Source organism: Epinephelus moara, chromosome 21 (genome assembly GCF_006386435.1).
Source record: "Epinephelus moara isolate mb chromosome 21, YSFRI_EMoa_1.0, whole genome shotgun sequence".
NCBI lineage: Eukaryota > Metazoa > Chordata > Actinopteri > Perciformes > Serranidae > Epinephelus > Epinephelus moara.
This window is the reverse complement of record NC_065526.1, coordinates 7,027,198-7,046,825: the sequence shown is the minus strand read 5'-3', so window position 1 is coordinate 7,046,825 and position 19,628 is coordinate 7,027,198. Positions and strand designations below refer to the sequence as shown.

At 40.4% G+C, this 19,628-nt stretch overlaps 1 protein-coding gene across 1 annotated transcript; it reads left to right on the top strand.

Moving 5' to 3' along the window:
* The first annotated feature begins 5,279 nt into the window (after positions 1-5,279).
* Positions 5,280-15,787, top strand: LOC126382908 (desmoglein-2-like). The gene is made up of 14 exons (XM_050033164.1): positions 5,280-5,503; positions 6,914-7,036; positions 8,950-9,105; positions 9,216-9,357; positions 9,456-9,619; positions 9,771-9,905; positions 10,003-10,188; positions 10,279-10,556; positions 10,682-10,824; positions 10,915-11,136; positions 11,699-11,929; positions 12,204-12,331; positions 12,451-12,792; positions 12,891-15,787. Exons 1-14 carry the CDS (start codon positions 5,450-5,452, stop codon positions 13,911-13,913), a joined length of 3,327 nt encoding a protein of 1,108 aa, XP_049889121.1. The 5' UTR covers positions 5,280-5,449; the 3' UTR covers positions 13,914-15,787.
* The last annotated feature ends 3,841 nt before the right edge of the window (positions 15,788-19,628 follow it).

Genomic DNA, 19,628 nt, shown 5'->3' with positions numbered 1-19,628 from the left:
GAAAGGTGAGAAAAATGTCAGGAAGACTGCACTGCTGTGAGTCATGGGCGTGGACGTAATGAAAAGGCTCAGGGCTGGGAGTCTTGACTGTAAATTGAGAACAGGCTCAGCAAAATACCCTCTTGTATCACTCCCAAACTAAAAATGAAAGTGAATTATGGTTGTGCTCAGGCTTACAGTACACAGAGTAAGTATGTTTGAGCAGATAAATGTGTTTCTGCTTATTCTATCGGTGACACAATGTCTGACCTCTCCCTCCCACACTGTCCACTCTGTGTGGTAGTCTGCAGGAAAATAAGTCACAGCAGAGGCGCTTTAGCTTCTGCAGATAAACAAAGAATTGCTTAACGGACTTCCTGTAAATTAGCCCAGTTTAAAGGAAACCAAAGATGAATCATTTCTCAGCAAGACCCAGATCTGAACTACAAAAAACAGCAGGGTTTGCTTGCTCCTTTTAAAACATCTGTTTGTCGTTGGTAGTACCTTCCCAGGTATTTCACGAGGTGTATCAGTGTGTTGTTGCATAATCTAGTTTGGTGCGAATTGCCACCATGATGAGAACAAACCATGTGTGTTGCCAGGCCGCGACATAAGATGTTTTCATACATCCCATTTAAAAGCTGTAAAGGCAAAGTCGCTCCAGTTGTTCAGTTTATGACAGTGACACATGCCGTATGCCTGAGGTAAGAAAGTTTGTCACCTAAAGCAATTGCTCCACCCTTCTCAGCACTTCTGTTGTGTGGGTGCTAGTGAAAGGCAGGGTGGAGCATTCACGTCATGTGTGATGGGTAGTATTTGGGTGAGACAAGTAGCTCAGGGGTGTTTCTCAGCAATACTGTGACTAATAGCTGTATGATTGTCAGTGTGTCACTGGTCACCGGTGTCACTGACATGCTTGAAAGGTTTTAATTAAACAATACAATCAAACAACGCTTGCCAGTTCCCAGTTAAGAAACTGTTTCGTTGGAGCCAGGCGCACCTATCTGTAACGTATGTGAAGGATTAGGTGTTTGAGTTCTGTGGAAACTGTGTCAGAAAGATTCTGACTCAACTTCATTGATGCTTTTACAATGGAAATGAGACCTGTTTTAATTATGTATACATCCTCGTCTGTATGAATGAGTGGACGAGATTTTTAAAAAAAAAAATAAAAACCCTCTCCGTTTAAAATAATACAGGTTGTCAGTATTTCAAAAATGGCCGTAAAAAGTAAAATCAACACCTCTCTGAAAGAGTTTGAATATAAATCAGAACATAATAACCTTCACAAAAGTAGGATGTAGTGCAGAGCTGCCATTTTAGACATCGCACCTTAGACCAGGGGTGTCAAACATACGGCCTGGGGGCCAGAACCTGCCCGCCAAAGTGTCCAATCTGGCCCATTGGATGACATTGAACACCTTCTGAAGACGAAGAGGTGCCAGGTTTCAGGAGCAAGTTAAACAGTGAGCAGCTGTCTTCATGTAAAAAGCTGCATCAGATGCTTTTGACTAGGGCTGCCACTAACGATTATTTTCATTGTCGACTAATCTGTCGATTATTTCTTCGATTAGTCGACTAATCATTTCATTGAAAAATGTNAGTCATCGATTAGTCGACTAATCGTGGCAGCCCTACTTTTGACTAGAATACAGTTCTTTTCTTACACTTTAGTTTGGTGTGGTGATGTCAGTATTACAACACAGGAGTGACATGTATAGAAAAATGCACATGTGGTGACATCACAGGCAGTTTGTCATCTGTTTTATAAATGGACAAGTGTTTTTGAAATGTACTTCTTTAAACAAAATAAAAAGGTAAAAGTTTGGAGGTGTTTGTTACTTATAGGATATTATGCAACGGTTTTAAAGTTCAGGCCCACCTGCGGTCAAATCAGACCGTATGTGGCCCATGAACTAAAATGATTTTCACACCCCTGCCTTGGACGTTAGTTCTAGCAAGGTGTATTGAATAAACTGGCATCTGAGCTCTCAACAAAATGTACATGTGTTTACTGACAGTTGTTATACCATGCTCTTTTAATATGGACGAATACACAGGGTTCCCATGTTTTGGAAAACCTGAAAAAGTTGTTGAATTCCAAGTCATGGCATTAGTAAAATCCTTAAAAGTTTTGGAGAAGTCATGGACTTTTGTTGTGTGTAATGAAATTAAGTGTTACGGTAATCTTCCTTGGATAATCTTCCATGTAATGTAGCTTAATGTCATATCTGTTTTCTGTAGCTGCTGACGTAACGTAGCACTAATATGTGACGATTACCATCATGTACATTACTTCATCTTCTCCTGCATGTATGCTGACGAGCTGCAATTATGTCTGAATAGTTTGAATCTGACACCTTTGACTAACAGCAGGCACGTGTGACAAGAAGAACAATGCTGTGATAGTGTGATTCCAAGACATGGGCCAAGACAAGCTAATTTTTTTGCACTACTAAGCACTTTTTTCTATACTTTTAAGCTACTTTTACTGCCCATTGTGTCTTTACTATTGTTTTTAAGTTCATAAATGTATCTTTTTTGGAGGTGTTGTCCATTGTGTTTTCATTGTCTTTTAAGTTGTATAGTGTTAGCCATTTGTCTGGTTTTATGTTTTTATCTTGTCACTACTTGCCTGTATGAGCAATCTACACCAAGACAATTTCCAATCAACCATGTGTGTTGAAATGACAAATAAAGATCTATCTATCTATTCAACATGTAGGGTCATGAATCCCAAAGTCTCCATGGTCCACTAGTACTTTTTTGAGATGGAGCAACTGACACAGGCAGCCTAGGTCGTTTTATTATCACTCAGAGCGCCAATACACATTTTGAATTTGGTTTAACTGCTCTAAAAGTAGAGCATGTTAGTTCGAAGGTACTGAGCGTTCTGTTTTCTGAGCAAATTAATCAATGTGCCAACCGAACTGTGGCTCTACAGCTCAGTGTCCACAGACTGCCTATAATGATAGAATTCAAATACAGAGTATTGCACAGTTCTGTTTGTGTATACTTTGTGAATGATCATGGAATTTTTATTACGGTACCTTGAAAAGTCATGAAAAAGTTTTGAAATTTTGTCCCTGAAAATGTTTGGGAACCCTGAATACACTGCACGATTGCAACTATCTAACAAACATATGCAGTTAATGGTGGGTCAGTTTTGGGTGACAGTGTTGTTAGAGTGTGTGTGTTTCTCAGGACTCTGCAATGTTACATTCTCCAAAAGTGGTTTGATCACTTGAACTGGACGGACACGACACACCCAGCTCATGTGACATAACTCGCTCTGCTGCATTTTCAGAATGCTCCAGACTTAATTAAGGTTATTATTCCAAAGTATTTATCGGACTTTCAACTTTTCAGTTATCTCTATTGTATCTGTGTTAAATTAATGACTTTGAGGCTGTGAAGGAAGAAGGAAGTCGGTAGCTTCAATCTCATGTGGTGCTTTTTTTTTTCCTGAGGTGCAACTTGTGTAGGTTCAACCAGAAAACTGTTATCTTTTATTCTGTTGTTACTGTTATCATTTGTTTTTGCCATAAAAAGCAGAATTCTAAGTATAGAAATCCCATCTCTATCCGCCATATCATCATGAAGTACCCAGCATGAAAAGTGCTGGATCACAAGTAAAGTTAAGATTAAGTCCCCAACCAATCATTAGTTTGGATGGTGTTTTCAAATGTTCTCTAATTCCCTATGTTTCTGAAGATAATGTCACATTATCCTCTGTACGTCATGCTTTCTCCATTGAACACTCCTCTCATGACATATTGCTCAAAGACGCCGATTAAGAAAGTCAGTGAGTAAGAAATCATTGCCCAAGAAGCAGTCAATCTCATTTTCAGTTAAAAAAAAAAATGATGCAGATGTTGCATAATTTCAGTGACATGTGGACGTTGCCATGTGATAAATAAATCACAGTTTACTAGAAACTAATTGTTTGATCATACAAGATAAAACCTGATACAGTCATTTCCTCTCCCACACACCTTTGACCATGAGGAGTTAAAGTTTCATGTATCCTGGCAACGCAAACTTTTTATTTTTTCTCCCTCTGTGTATCTCAGTTAAACAAACTCACCAACGCCTACATGCACGAACACTCCCACAGTCCAGCGTGCACAGTGTGCAGCTGCATGTTTATGCACTCTGGGAATTTCACAGGCTCGGGTGAAGTTTTACAGATAAGTGAGAGATTTGGTCCAAAAGCACTCTGATACATTTCTTTTACTGGATATCGAAATGATATATAAATAGCAGACTGTAAGCGATAATGCAAAGTCAAGATCAGGATTAAATCCTTTCAAGGGCAGAGGTTTCGGGGCCACATTGGAGGGCAACATATATGAAACGGGGCTGGGTCATTTTAAGCATCAGATACTTAAATTGTGGCATTATGGTGAATTTTTAGGCACCAGTTTGTGACTTTTCGGCATCAATTATTTAGTTTAGTTTAGTTCAGTTCAGTTCAGTTTACTTTAGTTTACTTTAGTTTAGTGTAGTCCAGTTTAGTGTAGTTCAGTTCAGGTTAGTTCAGTTCCGTGTAGTTCAGTTCAGGTTAGTTCAGTTCCGTTCCGTTCAGTTTAGTTTAGTTTAGTTTAGTTCAGCTCAGTTTAGTTAAGTTTAGTTTAGTTTATCTGTACATACATGTATAGAAAATACAGGAAAAAGAAATTAAAAGTTAAAACATTGTGCAGGAGAGGTTGGAAGCCAAAAATGGCATATTAAGATACCTCCCCAATTTAAGAACAATCATACATAAAAAGAAAAAGATAAAATAGTTCCAAAGAGTTGAATTGATTCTGCATCAATTTATGGAGTAAATGTCTTACATTTTGTCAAAATAAAAGCCCATACATAAAAAGAAAACGGTAAAAACGCAGATTGTATAATTGAATAAGAGTTCCAGACTAAGATGTATTACAAAAGTGTTAAAAATGAACCATTAAAAATTTGATTAAAAAAATTACAAATAAATTAATTTAGTCCTTTTCACATTTATAAATTGTGTCATAGCCTATTTGGGGAGACAAATGCACATGTTCTAAATATTGCAAATGAATCCTGTTGTTAAGTGTTTGTCTCCACACAAACACCATTTGACCCACTGCCCCTCCACATTCACAATAAAGGCATGTCTGTCTGGTTTGGACATATTATGGAGTGATTTCCTCTCAGTCCAGTCTCCCTTTGTGTGTGTTTTTCCTCCGGCCACAGACAATAGGTCACACACAAGTATTGCAGCTATGCTCACAGTGGACATGAGCACCTCCTTTCTCCGCCTGCTATCAGCAGAGGCTTGAGCCATCACACTGAGAGAGGAACCGCCTATTGCTGTAAAAGTTCTTCCTACTCACCGCAGGGTCAAAGTCTGCTCGAAACCAACGCAGGGTAGAGACCAAGCAGACGCGAGTTAACTTCAACAGGAGGATTACCGAAGTTTATTTATATATTTTTCTACCAGATGTCTCCACCGCTGAGATGCAGCATTTTTCCTCTGCTGGCGCTCCTCATAACGGTGAGTAGCCTTATGCGATTCAATTTGCGCTTCTCAATGTTTGGTGTTCATGATCGTGTGTGTAGCAAATCGGATCTTAAACAGGTGTGGCACTTGTGCGCTTGGTTTAAGTTAAAACATGGTATGCAGCTAAAGACACAAAGTAAATGCGCAGTTTGTTCACAGTGACACCCGTATTGTGCTGGAAGGTCATAAAACAGCCCCCTTTTTATTTCCTCTCCAGCAAAACAGCTTTCCATCATTCCTGACATAAATACAGGATGTGGAGAATTTTTTTAAACACGTGGATTTCCCCTGGTGAAACAAATTAGAGAAGGTTTTAATCTTTGTGACAATTAAGATGTGAATGGTAGCTGAAAGTATTGTTTAAAGTTGCGTAAACTTCTCAAAGTAAAGTTTGTTATTTGGCAACAACAAATCAGTTTGTGTTTTCATCATGAGAGCACACCTTTATTTGTATTTGAAGATCACTGAGATCGCCAATGGACCTAACTACATGATGTACCAGAAATAATGTGTAAACCAGGGGTGTCAAACATACAGCCCGGGGGCCTGAACTGGCCCGCCAAGGGATCCAATCCGGCCCCCTACAGTAGATGACTTAGCTCACCTACTGTAATATTGATGCATGTGTGAAGACTAAAAGGTGTCAGGTTGAAACAGTGAGTAGATACTTAATATAAAATGCTACTTCAGAGGCGTTCCCACCCTGGCGAGAATAAAGCTCCTTGAAATAACGATGAATACGTACGGTGGTCATATTTGAAGATAATTATTATTTTGCAATATATTGTCAATCAGCATCGTCATCACAAAGGAATCTGTATCAGACTTCTATCTCAAAACAATATTGGTGGAGCCCTGCTGCCAAGGCACTGGCAAAACTCGATTGTAAATGGCCTGTGAAGCAGGGGATGACATCACCTGCTTCTTCAAGGGCTGCCACTTTAGTGGGAAATTAGGAGAAAGTGCACATGTGATGAAAGTGAGTAGGAGACTGACTGAATGTGGAAATAACGGTTGAATTTTCTGAGGATATGGCAGATGGCTCATGATCTGTTTTGTAAATGTTTTCAGAACTAAAATGAGTTTGACACCCGTGGTGTAAACGCTGTAATGTGTTACCCTTTAACTCTCATTTAAATGCAATATAATACACGTGTTTTTTTAAGTGACATATCTATCCTTTTATAGTATTTAGTTTCATATTTATTGAATGAGTGCTTGTTGTCTGTCTTAATTTGTCTTTTTACTTGAGTAGATTGCTCTGACCTGGAGTAGCACTCCTATTCTAAACTAATGCCATATGTGTGTGAGTCAGGAGCAGCAACGATAAAATGCCATATGATTTTGCCATTATTACACAGTAGTAATGATCACATCTTTCCATCCCTCTTTGTTTACCTGCAGCTTGTTCCTGTGGGGGCAGAAGGGAAAGGGACAGTGCTACAGAGGCAGAAGAGAGAATGGATCACAGCTCCCAGACGGCTGGAGGAGAACCACGATTACACCGGCCTGCCGAGTATCGCTAAAGTGTGTACTGTTGTATTTCTTTCTAAAGAGATCTTCATTTTGAATGATTAAAAGCATGTTTTTTTTCACAGTTGTGCATATGAGAGTTGGTACAGCCACATATGATTCCTTACAATAATTACAGCATTGTCAGATTAATTTGATTGTGTTTCCCATCTCGCTGCTTTTGTCCTCAGGCCACCTTTGTTGATTCAAAGCCTAGCTTAGAGTATGGGTGAAAGCAACTCCCCAGACACTGGCAAACGTCCATGTTCATGAATGAGTCAGTTCAGAAACACTGTGTGACAATGAACACAGCTTAATCTGATGTGTAGTCACTCACCTGTGTGTTGAGCTTGGCTGGTTTCGTGTCTCAGCTGGATATTGATTTCAGTTTGGTATATCAGTGGTGGAGGAAGTATCGTTTACATAAGTATAGAAATAGTTGAGTATTTCCAAATGATTCATGGTGGAGGATAAGGGTCTGTCCCAATACTCACACTTCCCCTCAAAATTGGCCCTAGTCCTTGTTTTTGCGCGTTCCTGCGAAGGGCTAGGGTGTCCCAAACTTTCAGGAAGTTACTTTTCAACCCTTAAAATCCCCACTTAATTTGAAGGGCTGTGCGATGCACACTTACAAACCCATCTCAACTGATTGAATTTCCCAGGATGCATTGCGAAACTATCCAGCCAGGCGAGTTTTCCAGGAAGATGGCAGCCTCCATGAGAAAGCCATCGCACAATTGTAATACTATTTTCGCAAGTAAGCATGCAAAAATTCCAAAATATGTCAGAATGTGTACTTTCTGCATATGCATTGTTATCTGTAAGCATTGAGTTCGTTAATTCACGATGTAGCCGACATGAATATCTACTGAGTTCTCCGTGAAGCCATTAATGCTGAAGCCTACGTCGACAATCCGCGTGACGTAGGTGAACACGTCTGTTACGCTAATTTGTATGAAGTGGCGTCCCAGTTCGTAGGTAGAATTCCCTACCCCTCAACACTACCCCTTCGTCTTTGAGGGGAATCTATCTGAGTGCACTTGAAACCAAGGGGTAAGGTTAAGGGAAGAGAATTGGGATTGGCCCTTACTGTAAGTGTTGGTGGATAAGTTTTTCAGCATAAATAAATACTTCTGTTTTCATGAACGTGTCACTTGACAACCTATTTGAAGAAGTTGCTCAAAATCAACAATATTTTTGACATTTTTTTGTAGTAGGAATTAAAACAAATATATTAGAAGATATTAAATAAAATAGCCACAACTTTCGGAAAATATTAGGTTGGTTCAACTTAATTAGGTTTTTGAGGTCAAAGCAAATCGTGTTGGTTGTACTAAACTAATTGAGTTTGTCAGATTATAAAAGACTATAGGATTTACTGTATAAGGCCAGAGTTGGGACTCTTTAAAAAGATGCATGCAAAGTGTTACCTTAATTTTTTTAAGTTGAGTTAGTTGATTTTTTTAAGTCTATTCCACTACATCTCTGAGATTATTATTAATACAAATTTTAAATCAGCTATTAAATTATGGGGTATTATTACAGGTTAAAATGAGCTCAACCTTACCAGCTCCAACATGAAAGTGATGAATACATTAATGCATCAATAATTATAATACAATATATATTAATGACTATTTTACTTTTGGTATTTTCAGTATATTTTTATGTACTTTTACAAAAGTAAATTTTGATGCAGGGCTTTTACTTGTAACAGAGTATTTCTACACTGTGGTACTGCTGCTTTTACTAAAGTAGAATATCTGAGTGAATATCCGAGTACTTTGTCCAGCACTGACATCATCTGCATGCTTCATACAATACAGTTACTTATACTTAATAAGCTATCTTTACACTTTTCTTTGTAACTGGAAAGTCTTAGATTTACAAAGGTGGATTATTCATTTTGTGTATTTATTATTTTTCAGATCCGCTCTGATAAGGAGAACTATACAAAGATATTGTATTATCTAACGGGGCCAGGTGTTGACCAGCCCCCTCAAGGAATATTTGGTGTCGACCGTGACACTGGCTTTGTGAAAATCTTTGCCATTCTGGACAGAGAGGCGACCCCCTTCTTTCATGTAAGAGCATTTAAACATCCTGGTTTTTAAATCTAAAGTATTTAAAGTCATACTTTTGTGTTGTGCATGTACAGGAAATGGAGAAGTAACTCAGATATCTCTTTTTGTAGTTAAAAGGTATTGCAAAATACCCAGACGGGACGAACGCTGAAAAAGATATTGACCTTAAAATTACTGTTCTGGATAAGAATGACTGCCCACCGGTCATTAAAGTGCAGCAAGTTGGATCTGTCAATGAATCAAGTGCAGCAGGTATGTTAAGACATCTACAGTAAGTTTGTGAAGGCAGAATATTTTTACCAGCACTCAGTGAACTGATAAATTATTTTATTACCTTTGATCATTTTTAGGTACTGTTGTGATGAGAGTGATAGCTACTGATGATGATGAAGCGGGCACGCTCAACTCCCAGATCTACTACAGAATTGCGGAGCAGAGTAACACGGCTGGGATGTTCTCCATCAACTCTCAGACTGGAGAGGTCCTGGTTCGACAGAACACTCTGGATAGGGAGGTGAGGCGATATACTGACCTGGAATTCTTCTCTTGTTCACTGGAAAAGCTTGAAATTCATAACACAGTAGTCAGATCAGTTTCACAAGTCCAACTAAGATCGCCACAACTTATACTAATCAATGTGCTATATATCTGATTTATTCTTTCAGCGACAAGATACATATACGTTGACTATAATAGCCTCAGACCTGGGCGGACAATCAGGAGGAAACACAGGTACCGGAGAAATTACGGTCAAAATTCTGGACATAAATGACAATATTCCGACCCTGGAAAAAGAATTGGTAGGTGCGACACACAACAAACACTTCTATTCTTCTTTCATTGACTTTTCTATTAATGCTGCTCTAAAGCAACTGTTGGTGTGTGTTTTATTTGCAGTATGAAGGCAGTGTGAAGGAGAACACTGTCAATGTGGAGGTAATGAGGATCAAAGCCATCGACATGGATATGATTTACACTGACAACTGGCTGGCTGCTTATGAAATCGTGTCGGGGAATGAGGCCAGATATTTCACCATCACTACGGATTCGAAGACCAATGAGGGAATTATCATGATCAACAAGGTAAAAGAGGGTACTTTGAACTAGATGGACTGAAGTTGTTAACATTACTATGAAGTTATATGCCGTATTGTATTATCCTTGAATCTGCAGGCCTTGGACTATGAGGAACTAAAAACGCTCAACTTGGAGGTGGTTGTGTCCAACAAAGCAGCATACAATTTTGGCAGCAGGATCCCGTCAGGGCCCATAATCCAAAAACCCTACCCCATTAAAATCAACGTGCTCAATGAGAAGGAAGGCCCCCGATTCCAGCCAAGTGTCAAAGTGGTGACTCTCTCTGAAGACCACACTTCCATCTCCCTTCACAAAGTCATCGCCAACTATGCTGCTATTGACAGCGACACGCTCCAGACGGCCACCAACGTAAGGTACGGCCACATAGTGCAAGATGTTACCAAACATCAGATGAGTAGATACCTCTCCTTGTGTCTCTGGAATTACGTGTAATGGTTTGTTTTTGTGACCTCACATGTGTGGATTTTTACATTTATAGGTACGCTAAAATCAAAGATGATGACAACTGGTTGATTATTGATGAGAAGACAGCAGATATCAAGCTGAAAAAACTTCCAGACCGAGAGTCCAAGTACTTGATCAATGGAACGTACTATGCCAAAATTATCTGCATCAGCAATGGTGAGTTCTGTAAATATGACAGTTGTCATTTTTCTCCAGTGGACCGATATGGTGCGTAATATTAATCTCTCTTTTGACTGGCTTTTTCAGAGACTCCCTCAAAAACCGCCACAGGGACCATAGCCATTCAGGTGGAGGACTTTAATGATCACTGTCCGGAACTGACCGCTACAACTCAGACCATGTGCCTCGAGGATGAAGTGATCTACGTCACAGCCGTAGACAAAGACGAGTTCCCCAATTCAACGCCATTTGAGTTCACAGTGATTCAGGGGGGCAGCAAGGGGAAATGGACAGTTGAGCATGTCAATGGTAAGATGAGAAAGTTCTTGCTAATCATGGTTGAATACGCCCAAGTGTTCTTCAGGGTTCAATTCAATTTTCAGCTTTAGTCTTTGACTCTGTGATGTTAGATTTTGAAAGACTTGGAAGCAGATTGTGATCATTTCAATGCTTTTTTTGGTATTTATTGTTCGTTTCATTGGCTTCAGATGGCACAAATATGTGTGAACACAAACATGTTATGTTGCAGCAAATACATTATATTTTAAGCTCCAAAAGCACTTTGCCAGGGGTGTTCATAGAATGATTGCAAAAATAACTGGAAAGCACTTTACTTTTTACTGCATTCCACTTCATGCAGTAAAAGTGTTCTAGTTTCAGGGCAGTGCTCCCGAGCATGTTTAATCACTGCTATAGATTACTGAGACGATAAAATCAAATGGAACCGTCGTTAATTTTATCAGCCTCATCTCTGCTTTTCCTGTCATGACAAGTAAATATCTGTCATGAAAAACCTTGGTTGTATCACTTATTTATAAAGAAAGGAAGCACTACTATATTGCTTTTAAATGTGGATCTCATCTTTCTTCAGACACCACGGCCATTCTGAGGGACCAAGCCAAATTGTGGCCAGGCACATACAAAGTGGCAGTGGAGGTCAAAGACCAGCAGGGAAAGTCATGTGCTGATGTCCAGATAGTTGACGTAACTGTGTGTACTTGCGATCACGTCACTAAAACCTGTGGACCCCACACCGCAAAGACCGCACAGTTTGGGGCTTCAGGTGTCCTGCTTATGCTCCTGGGACTGCTGCTTCTGCTGTGTGAGTAGAGTATTACCTGTATCCTTTCTCTTCCTGGTTGGTTATCATGATAAGAATCACTGACTTACCTCTACAAGGTTGCCTAAGCTGACATGTTGTAGCATGCTCGAAGGGATTAACCAGCACCCTTTGAATTATGACTCGAACATGTATTGCACAAGTATTTGTATTGGTAACTCATACGTTTAAAAGTAATTCTCAGATTGATGGTTGGACTGTATTTGACCTTTTTTGAGAATACTTGTTGACATGGTGTGAAATGTGTGCTTTTCAGTGCTGCCCCTCCTGCTGCTCTTCTGTCTGTGCGGAGGTGCAGCAGCTCTCGGAGATTTCAAGGCCATACCATTTGATACGAAACAACAGCTCATCTCATATCACACCGAGGGGCAGGGAGAAGACAAGGTACTTTGACTCGTAAACAACACTTTAACAATATGTATATATTCAGTTTTAAACAAATGTGGCGACCAAATTTGCATCAAATGCTTCATCTCTGACAGAATCTCACGTTTTTCTCACAGGAAGTTCCTCTTCTGCACGCTCCAGTGGACATTGGTGGTGGCACACTGAGTGCCAAGAACATCAACACCTATGGGGAAAAGGGGTACCTAGGAGGACTGACTGAATTAGGAGGCGCAGCAGGTGGGGGAGCAGCCGCGGGAGGTGCTATAAACACTTCCACCTTGACAGCTGAGAATATGCACCTGTACAACCAATATAACCAGTCCAGTGGGCAGGTGGGGATGGACTACGTGGATGGTGGGATGATGACAGGACAAGAACATCATTTCTCCCGATACGGGGCTGGGGTCTTTGATGGGATGGCTCTATCTGACCACTTCCTGGGGGATTATTATGCAAGTGTGAGTATATAAGTCTAATGGTTTTGAATAGAAGCTGAGAATTTGGTTTTTCAAATGTTTTTATAACAAAAATATAATCTGGTTCTCTTTATTTGCAGAAATCCAACCATGCTGCACTCCAATCCCAGCAGAAGGACGGTCTGCTGGTTTATGACTATGAGGGTCAGGAGTCCCTGGCAGGGTCTGTAGGGTGCTGCAGCCTTCTTGAGAATGACAACGACCTTGCTTTCCTCAATGACCTCGGGCCTAAATTCAAAACCCTAGCTGAGATTTGTCAGGGGTCAACTTTGGTAACAGAGTCTGTAGATGTAGGGGTTTCTATTTATCCACCCAGACCAGTGTCTCCTGTCTGGCCCTCCACCTCCACCCACACACACGTCAGTACTCACAGCGAAACGATAAGGGACAGGGACCACCTCAACATCAAAACCCTGAACACCTCCAATGTCGCGTCTCAGTCCTCCGCCATCATTCAGGAGGAGCGAATCACCGAGAGAGCCCAGGGTTCAGCCACCCTTCCCAGTGTACATGTCCAAGACAAGATTATGATTCCCAGTCAGACGCTGCTCATACAGCAGCCCGCCATGTACTACGCTGCTACACCCATGTATGTCGTCGAGCCCAAGCCCCAGATGGTGCTTGTTGCAGGGGGCACCCAGCAGGCAGTTGGTCAAGTAGGCCAAGTAGGCCAAGTTGGCCAAGTTGGGTTAAGTCAGGGATTGGTGCAGATTGGTGGCCTGCAAGGCTCTCAGGGTGTAGTCCTCGTAGATAGGCAAGTGGGAATGGGTGGTGTGACAGGGCAGGTAGCACAAGGCCTTTCGCAAGGAACCCTCTCCAGGTCTGCACAAGTCTTGGTGGTGGAGAATGGGTCCTCAGGTGGAGCGCAAGGTGTTCGTCTAGCCCAGGGCCTTAGCCAAGGTCAGGCAGGGCATGGCTCTGCAGAGCAGGGCTCCAAGATTCAGACTCAGAGTTTTTCAATGGCTTCATGCGGTTCTGCAGGTTCAAATGAGGACTTTGCTCTGACAGCCACACCCAAAGTGCAAGGCAGCCAGAGAGTGGTTGTGCAACGTAAGAAAGTCTCAGTCACAGAGAGAAATATTGAATCCAGCACAAGAGCGTAGCACATCCACTAATGTCACACTTGTTTGATATATACTGAAATATGCATTTTAGTATGCTAAGATGCATTACAGTATATATATGTTCACACAGATAGAGTGTGATAAATAGTGGTAAAACTGGTAAAAAGATAGTTTAGTCCGCTTGACCAAAAGTTCAATACTGTATGTCCTCATCTAGTGAAAACACTACTGCTTATAATACAAGTAGTTAACACGTGGTATTGACTACATGACGATCATGGCCAAAAGGGCATTGGATTCCCGTACTGCTGCCGTTTAGGAAAATGACATACATTTCTTGTATGCTACCTGCTAAGGCTCTGTCAGCATTAGTTGGAGGCATATAAGTATTAATATAAAGTATAGATTGGGATAAGCAACAGATTTTAAGAGGCATTACATGATTTCTATAGTTACACCCCGGTCAAGGGAAAACCTTGGCATGGAATTAAGTGTGATTCCCCTCTTTCTCTGGTCCAAGGAATGAGCATTTAGGCACCGAATGACAGCCCTGAAGAAGAGCTGTATTTGTTTTTTAAGGTACAAAGCTAGTATGGCTTCAGGGCACGGGCAACTGAAGTAAACACAACAGAACTAAACGAAAATTTTGATCGATATCTCCTGAAGAGAAACTGGAAAAGCAGAGTACAAACAAAAAGGTATCCGCCCCCTGCAACTATAATTGCAGCTATATCAGTGTCAACATGAGTTTGAGCTTTGTATGTGCTCCTAAAGTCTCATAAAGGTATTATAATGCATGTGGAAAATCAGTTTTAAAAGCTAGATATCTCAGCACCTGGCAAAAAGTCGTGTCATTTTTACGGATCATTGCTCTGCTTGATTTGAACAAACACGAGTTTAAGGAATCCCAATTTTTAGTCACTTGCCAAAAGTCCTGTTAAAATGACTGTAATTATACTGTCAGCATACACACTGTTAGTCATGAGAAGCACAGTTATTTGGAGAGAAAAGTAAAACAAAGTTTCTGTAGCTACTTTAATGTTGCATTTAGGCTTTGAACACTAGATTCGGTGGTCTGAGTACTGTTTTTATCGTGTGGTTTGGGTTGCATTTTGTCGCATTTTAGCTTTAGCCAAGCTGTAAGCCATTCTGCTGACCTTTAGATTGTTGTAGTTATACTGTAACTAATCAGGAGCTGTAATATGGGTGGTCCCCGCTTGGAACATAGATAAATACTGTTTGTACTGTAGAGCTGATGAAAGCACAGGAGAACCAGTGTTTGAATGATTTAGTGCAGCAGAAAGGGAGGAGACTCTTTATCGGTAGATGACATAGTCAGCACAAATCAAAAGAACGATACTACACAAATTCTCAATTTTATCGATGCACTCTTTTTTATTATTTTTACAGAATATGTATGAACTGTACTTTTACAATAAGTCAAGTGTTAACAACAGAAGATTTAGGTGCCAAATCTGTAAAAAGAAATTTGTATAGTAGCTTACAGCCCTGTGTTTTTTTTTTTGTTTTTTTTTACAAATGTATATTGTGCCATAATTATCAGATAGGCTCTTAATATGTTGTGTGTTTCTGTATGTGTGCATGTGTGTGTGTGTGAGAGAGTGTGTGTGCGTAGAGGTAACCTAATCGGGATATGTGGATAGGCAGAGTATTCAAGGATGAGTTTGCCAAGCACTGAACACATTTGGTGGAATGACGCTGTTTGATATTAGTGTTCCAGCTATTGACACGTGTATTTTCATCTGTAGTTTCTAATATGCTGTATGAATATAGCATAGATTGCATCAGAACATTGCAGCACTAAAGCAGCACTATTGGAAATGATGATGAGGATGTTCTCATACTTTAAAGTTTTGCACCTCCTGTTGTAATAAAATCAAACTGAAAAAAGGGCGGTTGTATTGACCCTTCATTCTGGTTTCAAATGTGTGTTTGGATGCAACTCCACATGAGATTTTTTTTTTCCAATGCTGTGTGTCGGTCATGTAGCTTTCAACAGGAAGGGCATCATTCAAATAAACTATTTGTTTGCACTGCAAATCAGGTGCAAACAAATACGTCCTTCCACGGTACTCTTTCCAAAAGGGTTTGATAACTCTGCCAGTCATAACGTCTAATGCTATTTCTACTAACTTCTACTGCTTTTGGTTTGGTGGCTGTTGACTCAACACTCCACAGACTTTGATGTGTATTTGTGTAGGTGCTAAGTGTTTCGTTAACTGTCAAATGCACTTAAGGAAACCATCCAGACACATTTAAAGTCGCGTGACAGGTTTAAGACATAAAATCCACTCCTAACTTACCTACAACATGTTTGTTTGTCACTTAAAATGCTCCATTCGGTGAGGTTTCAAGAAGATTTTGCTTCAAGCTTTTCCAAGCAGACAATGGCATCCCTATGTAGAACGGACACAACTGGTTTCTTTGTAGCTCACTTAAAAAGATTCAGTCATGCTTAATGTAAACAAAGAAGAGAATGTAGCAGATCAGGATTCCCTCATGGATTAGGATACAGGTCATATACAATGCAGGTAAAGTCTGAAAATTGTTTTATATGAGATGTGGTTGCACAAAATCCTCCTTGCATCTGCCTAACTAAAGCTGAGACTTAGCTCTTGGGTTTGATTTTTCTATTTATTCTTTGCATTAAAGGATTAGGCCAATCCCAAAGGCATCTGAGTGTTAAGATGTGACCTGAAGGAAGATGCACAAACATAAAAAAAAAACGTGCTCTACTGCTATCTCACATGCCAAACAACCAGTCATGCGGTCAACAGATGGAGGTATGCACAGGTGGAGTTAATGTGTGCTGTGTGTTCCAAGTGTGAGAACTTGTATTTGCATCTTCTTTATAATAACCACAGTTAACAAAAACGTCCCAGTTCTAACACATGTTCGAGGACTTGACAGTGATTGTGTTTCCTAGGGGCTGCTCAGCTGCACAGTAATTCATCAGAGCACGTCAGAGAAAGTGGTTTGTTATCTAACTTTCACTAAGGTATGTATCCTTGTGGGCAAATACCAAGTCTCAGAAATAGCAAGAGTGAGTTCTCTGTTTTCTGTCAGTTGGGAAAAGTTAATGATGAATCTGAAAGCACGAAGCAGGAACTGGTTCTCAGGCTGCTTATTAAAGCGTAAAAGGAGATTAAAGAATGACTCCTGTTTGGCCAGTTATTCCTCATCATATCCGCTTTTTTCTTATTCAGAATAACCCACTTCTGTTGTCTCGACTGTACCACTGAAATCCAAACAATGACCTTTATGAACTTTTAAGTATGACTCAGCAGTTTGAATATTTGCTTGTGTCAGTGCAAAATATGCAAAAAAAAAGTATCTCATGGCTTTACAGATTTCTCCATATATCTTACATGGTTTATCTCATTAACTGTCCAGTTTCCTTACTGTTAAGGGGCATTTTTCAGTTTGTGTATGTACATTATTTACATAATCTTCAAGAACTGAAGAGTGTATGAATTTGGCTTAGAATGACAGTGATATCTGACTTGATTGGTCACCGAATCCCTATAGACCCCATTGTCCTCTTAGGGCACATTCACACCAAGATAGTCCGAGGGACTCGGTTTGATTGGGCGGGGAATGCCGGCCTGGATAACATCACGCAGTTGCGACAGTTTGTGGGCAGTATTGCCCGAAACAGCCACTGACCAAGAAGAAAAAAAGCATGAGGACTAAGAAAACCTGGCTCATCAACTGGCCAGGACGGAAAACAGAAATTCATTCCCTTCAGTCGGCTTCACCACAAAAATACCAAACACCAAAAATTCAATGCGCTCTATGTCACTTCTTCTCTTTGGTTCGCTGGATAGTCCGTTTACATTTCCCACTGTAAGCGAACTGCACCAGGGTTCACTTGAACCGAGACCCCCAGTTCAAATGAGTGTTCGAGCGTTCACACCACTCCAAACTAAGCGAACTATCCGTGGAAGCAGACCAGGGTTCGTTTGAAGTGGACTAAATAGCACCAGTGTGAATGCGTCCTTAGTTAATGATGACTCTAAACTACTACTATCCACAGCAAAGGTCAACAAAGCAAAGTCCTCAACTCTCATCGCATATTTCCAGGCTCGGATTGTTAGTATGATTATCCAACAACATAACGGAAAGGAGAAATGAATGTCTGTGTCTACCTTTAGCTGGATTCGGACATGTTCCTCTGCCGGTTGCTGCTCCCTCTCTCTCCTCGTCCGCTCTTCAGTTTCAGTTCTGCGTCCGTGTACGTCCATCTACTCCATGTTCAAATAAATACGGTCCATCCAGATCCAGTTGGTCAAAATCGGGTAAAAATTCGGACATGTTTGTTGTGGCAAGTCAAAACACTCACCCAGAGAGTGAAAGTCTGGCTCTGAAATCTCACGTCTCGCGAGATTTGAGTTGTTGCGAGTTGTTGAGAAGTTACCGCTGGAGTGACCTTACAAACGCGAGGCGTTACTCTGTTTGGAGTAGTCATGGCTGAATTTTTACCCGAAATTTTTTTCTTCCTACTGGATAAATGTCAGATATTGAGCATCCTATCACTCATTTAGACAAAAGTAGATTGGAAAATAGGGCCCAGGTTGAAAAAACATTAGTTCCCCTTTATAAAAAGTTGATAAAAAAAAGTACCCCTCAAGTAATACCAATAAAGTGCTTTATTTGATACCTTTTTTTCCTACTCCATTCGATACCCATCATGGGAATGGAAGTATTGCGTTGCGTTAAATGTCACCAGGTGCCACAGACATGTGGTATAGCCATACTTTTTGGTTGCCTTTTAACGCTTAACTACCAACTCCATCAAATACAACTCACTGGACCTTACCACACTTCAAACTGTACAGGTTGTAGCTGCTGCAGTAGTGGGCCAATCATACATTGCATTGAATCAAAGAACGATTGCAGTAATTGGCTGCAAGCAAAACAGAAAATCGTAATTTTTTTCTAGATCAGGGTAAAAAAAGGATCGAATGCAGGTATCCTTTGACTGGATTTGTTCTATACTACTTGATACTGAGTTATTTTTGACGATACCTTAAAAGGTATTGAGCTCTACACCCTACACACTTTTTTTCTGTTTCAGTTTCAGACACATTTGTCAGTGGACATAGTATTCTAACAGTTCAAAAGACTTATTTGGTTCACTGAGATGGTCTGACATCTGATAACTAAACAGACCTGTTACTCTTTTTTTTCTCTCTCTTAGGCTTCTCCTGATCTTGTCTTTCTACTGGGATCATTTCTTTAAAATTAGCATTTGCTTTTGCTCCTTGTTTTCCCAGAAGAAGAGAAGAAGCTTTATTAACAACATGATTGACGTCTAATTTATTGCCAATAACGAAAAAGCCTGTTGCAATGACCGGTTTTCCCCTAGGCTCAGAGCAAAATAATTGCTGCTGTGCTTCACTATCTGGGTTAGGTTTTTTCTCTTTTGTTGCTCTGTTGGTCATCAGTCACATCAAACCAGATGTTTTTCATCAGCTGTCAAAAAGGAATTTGGGTGTGGCTAGACGGCTACCATATTTCAAATTCAAATCCCTTAGAGAGTAGTTCAGCAGCCTCTTTCTGCCCTAACTGTCTGAGCTGCAATGTGAGCTCAACTGTCCTGTCAGGACGCCAAAGCATCATATCAGCAAGTTTCAGCACATCGCTGTCATGGTGTGCTTTACGTTCTTAGGCTGTCAGTGATTAGCCGTGTTGAAATTCTGCTTACAGATTACTTTCTCTGTACATTCTGTA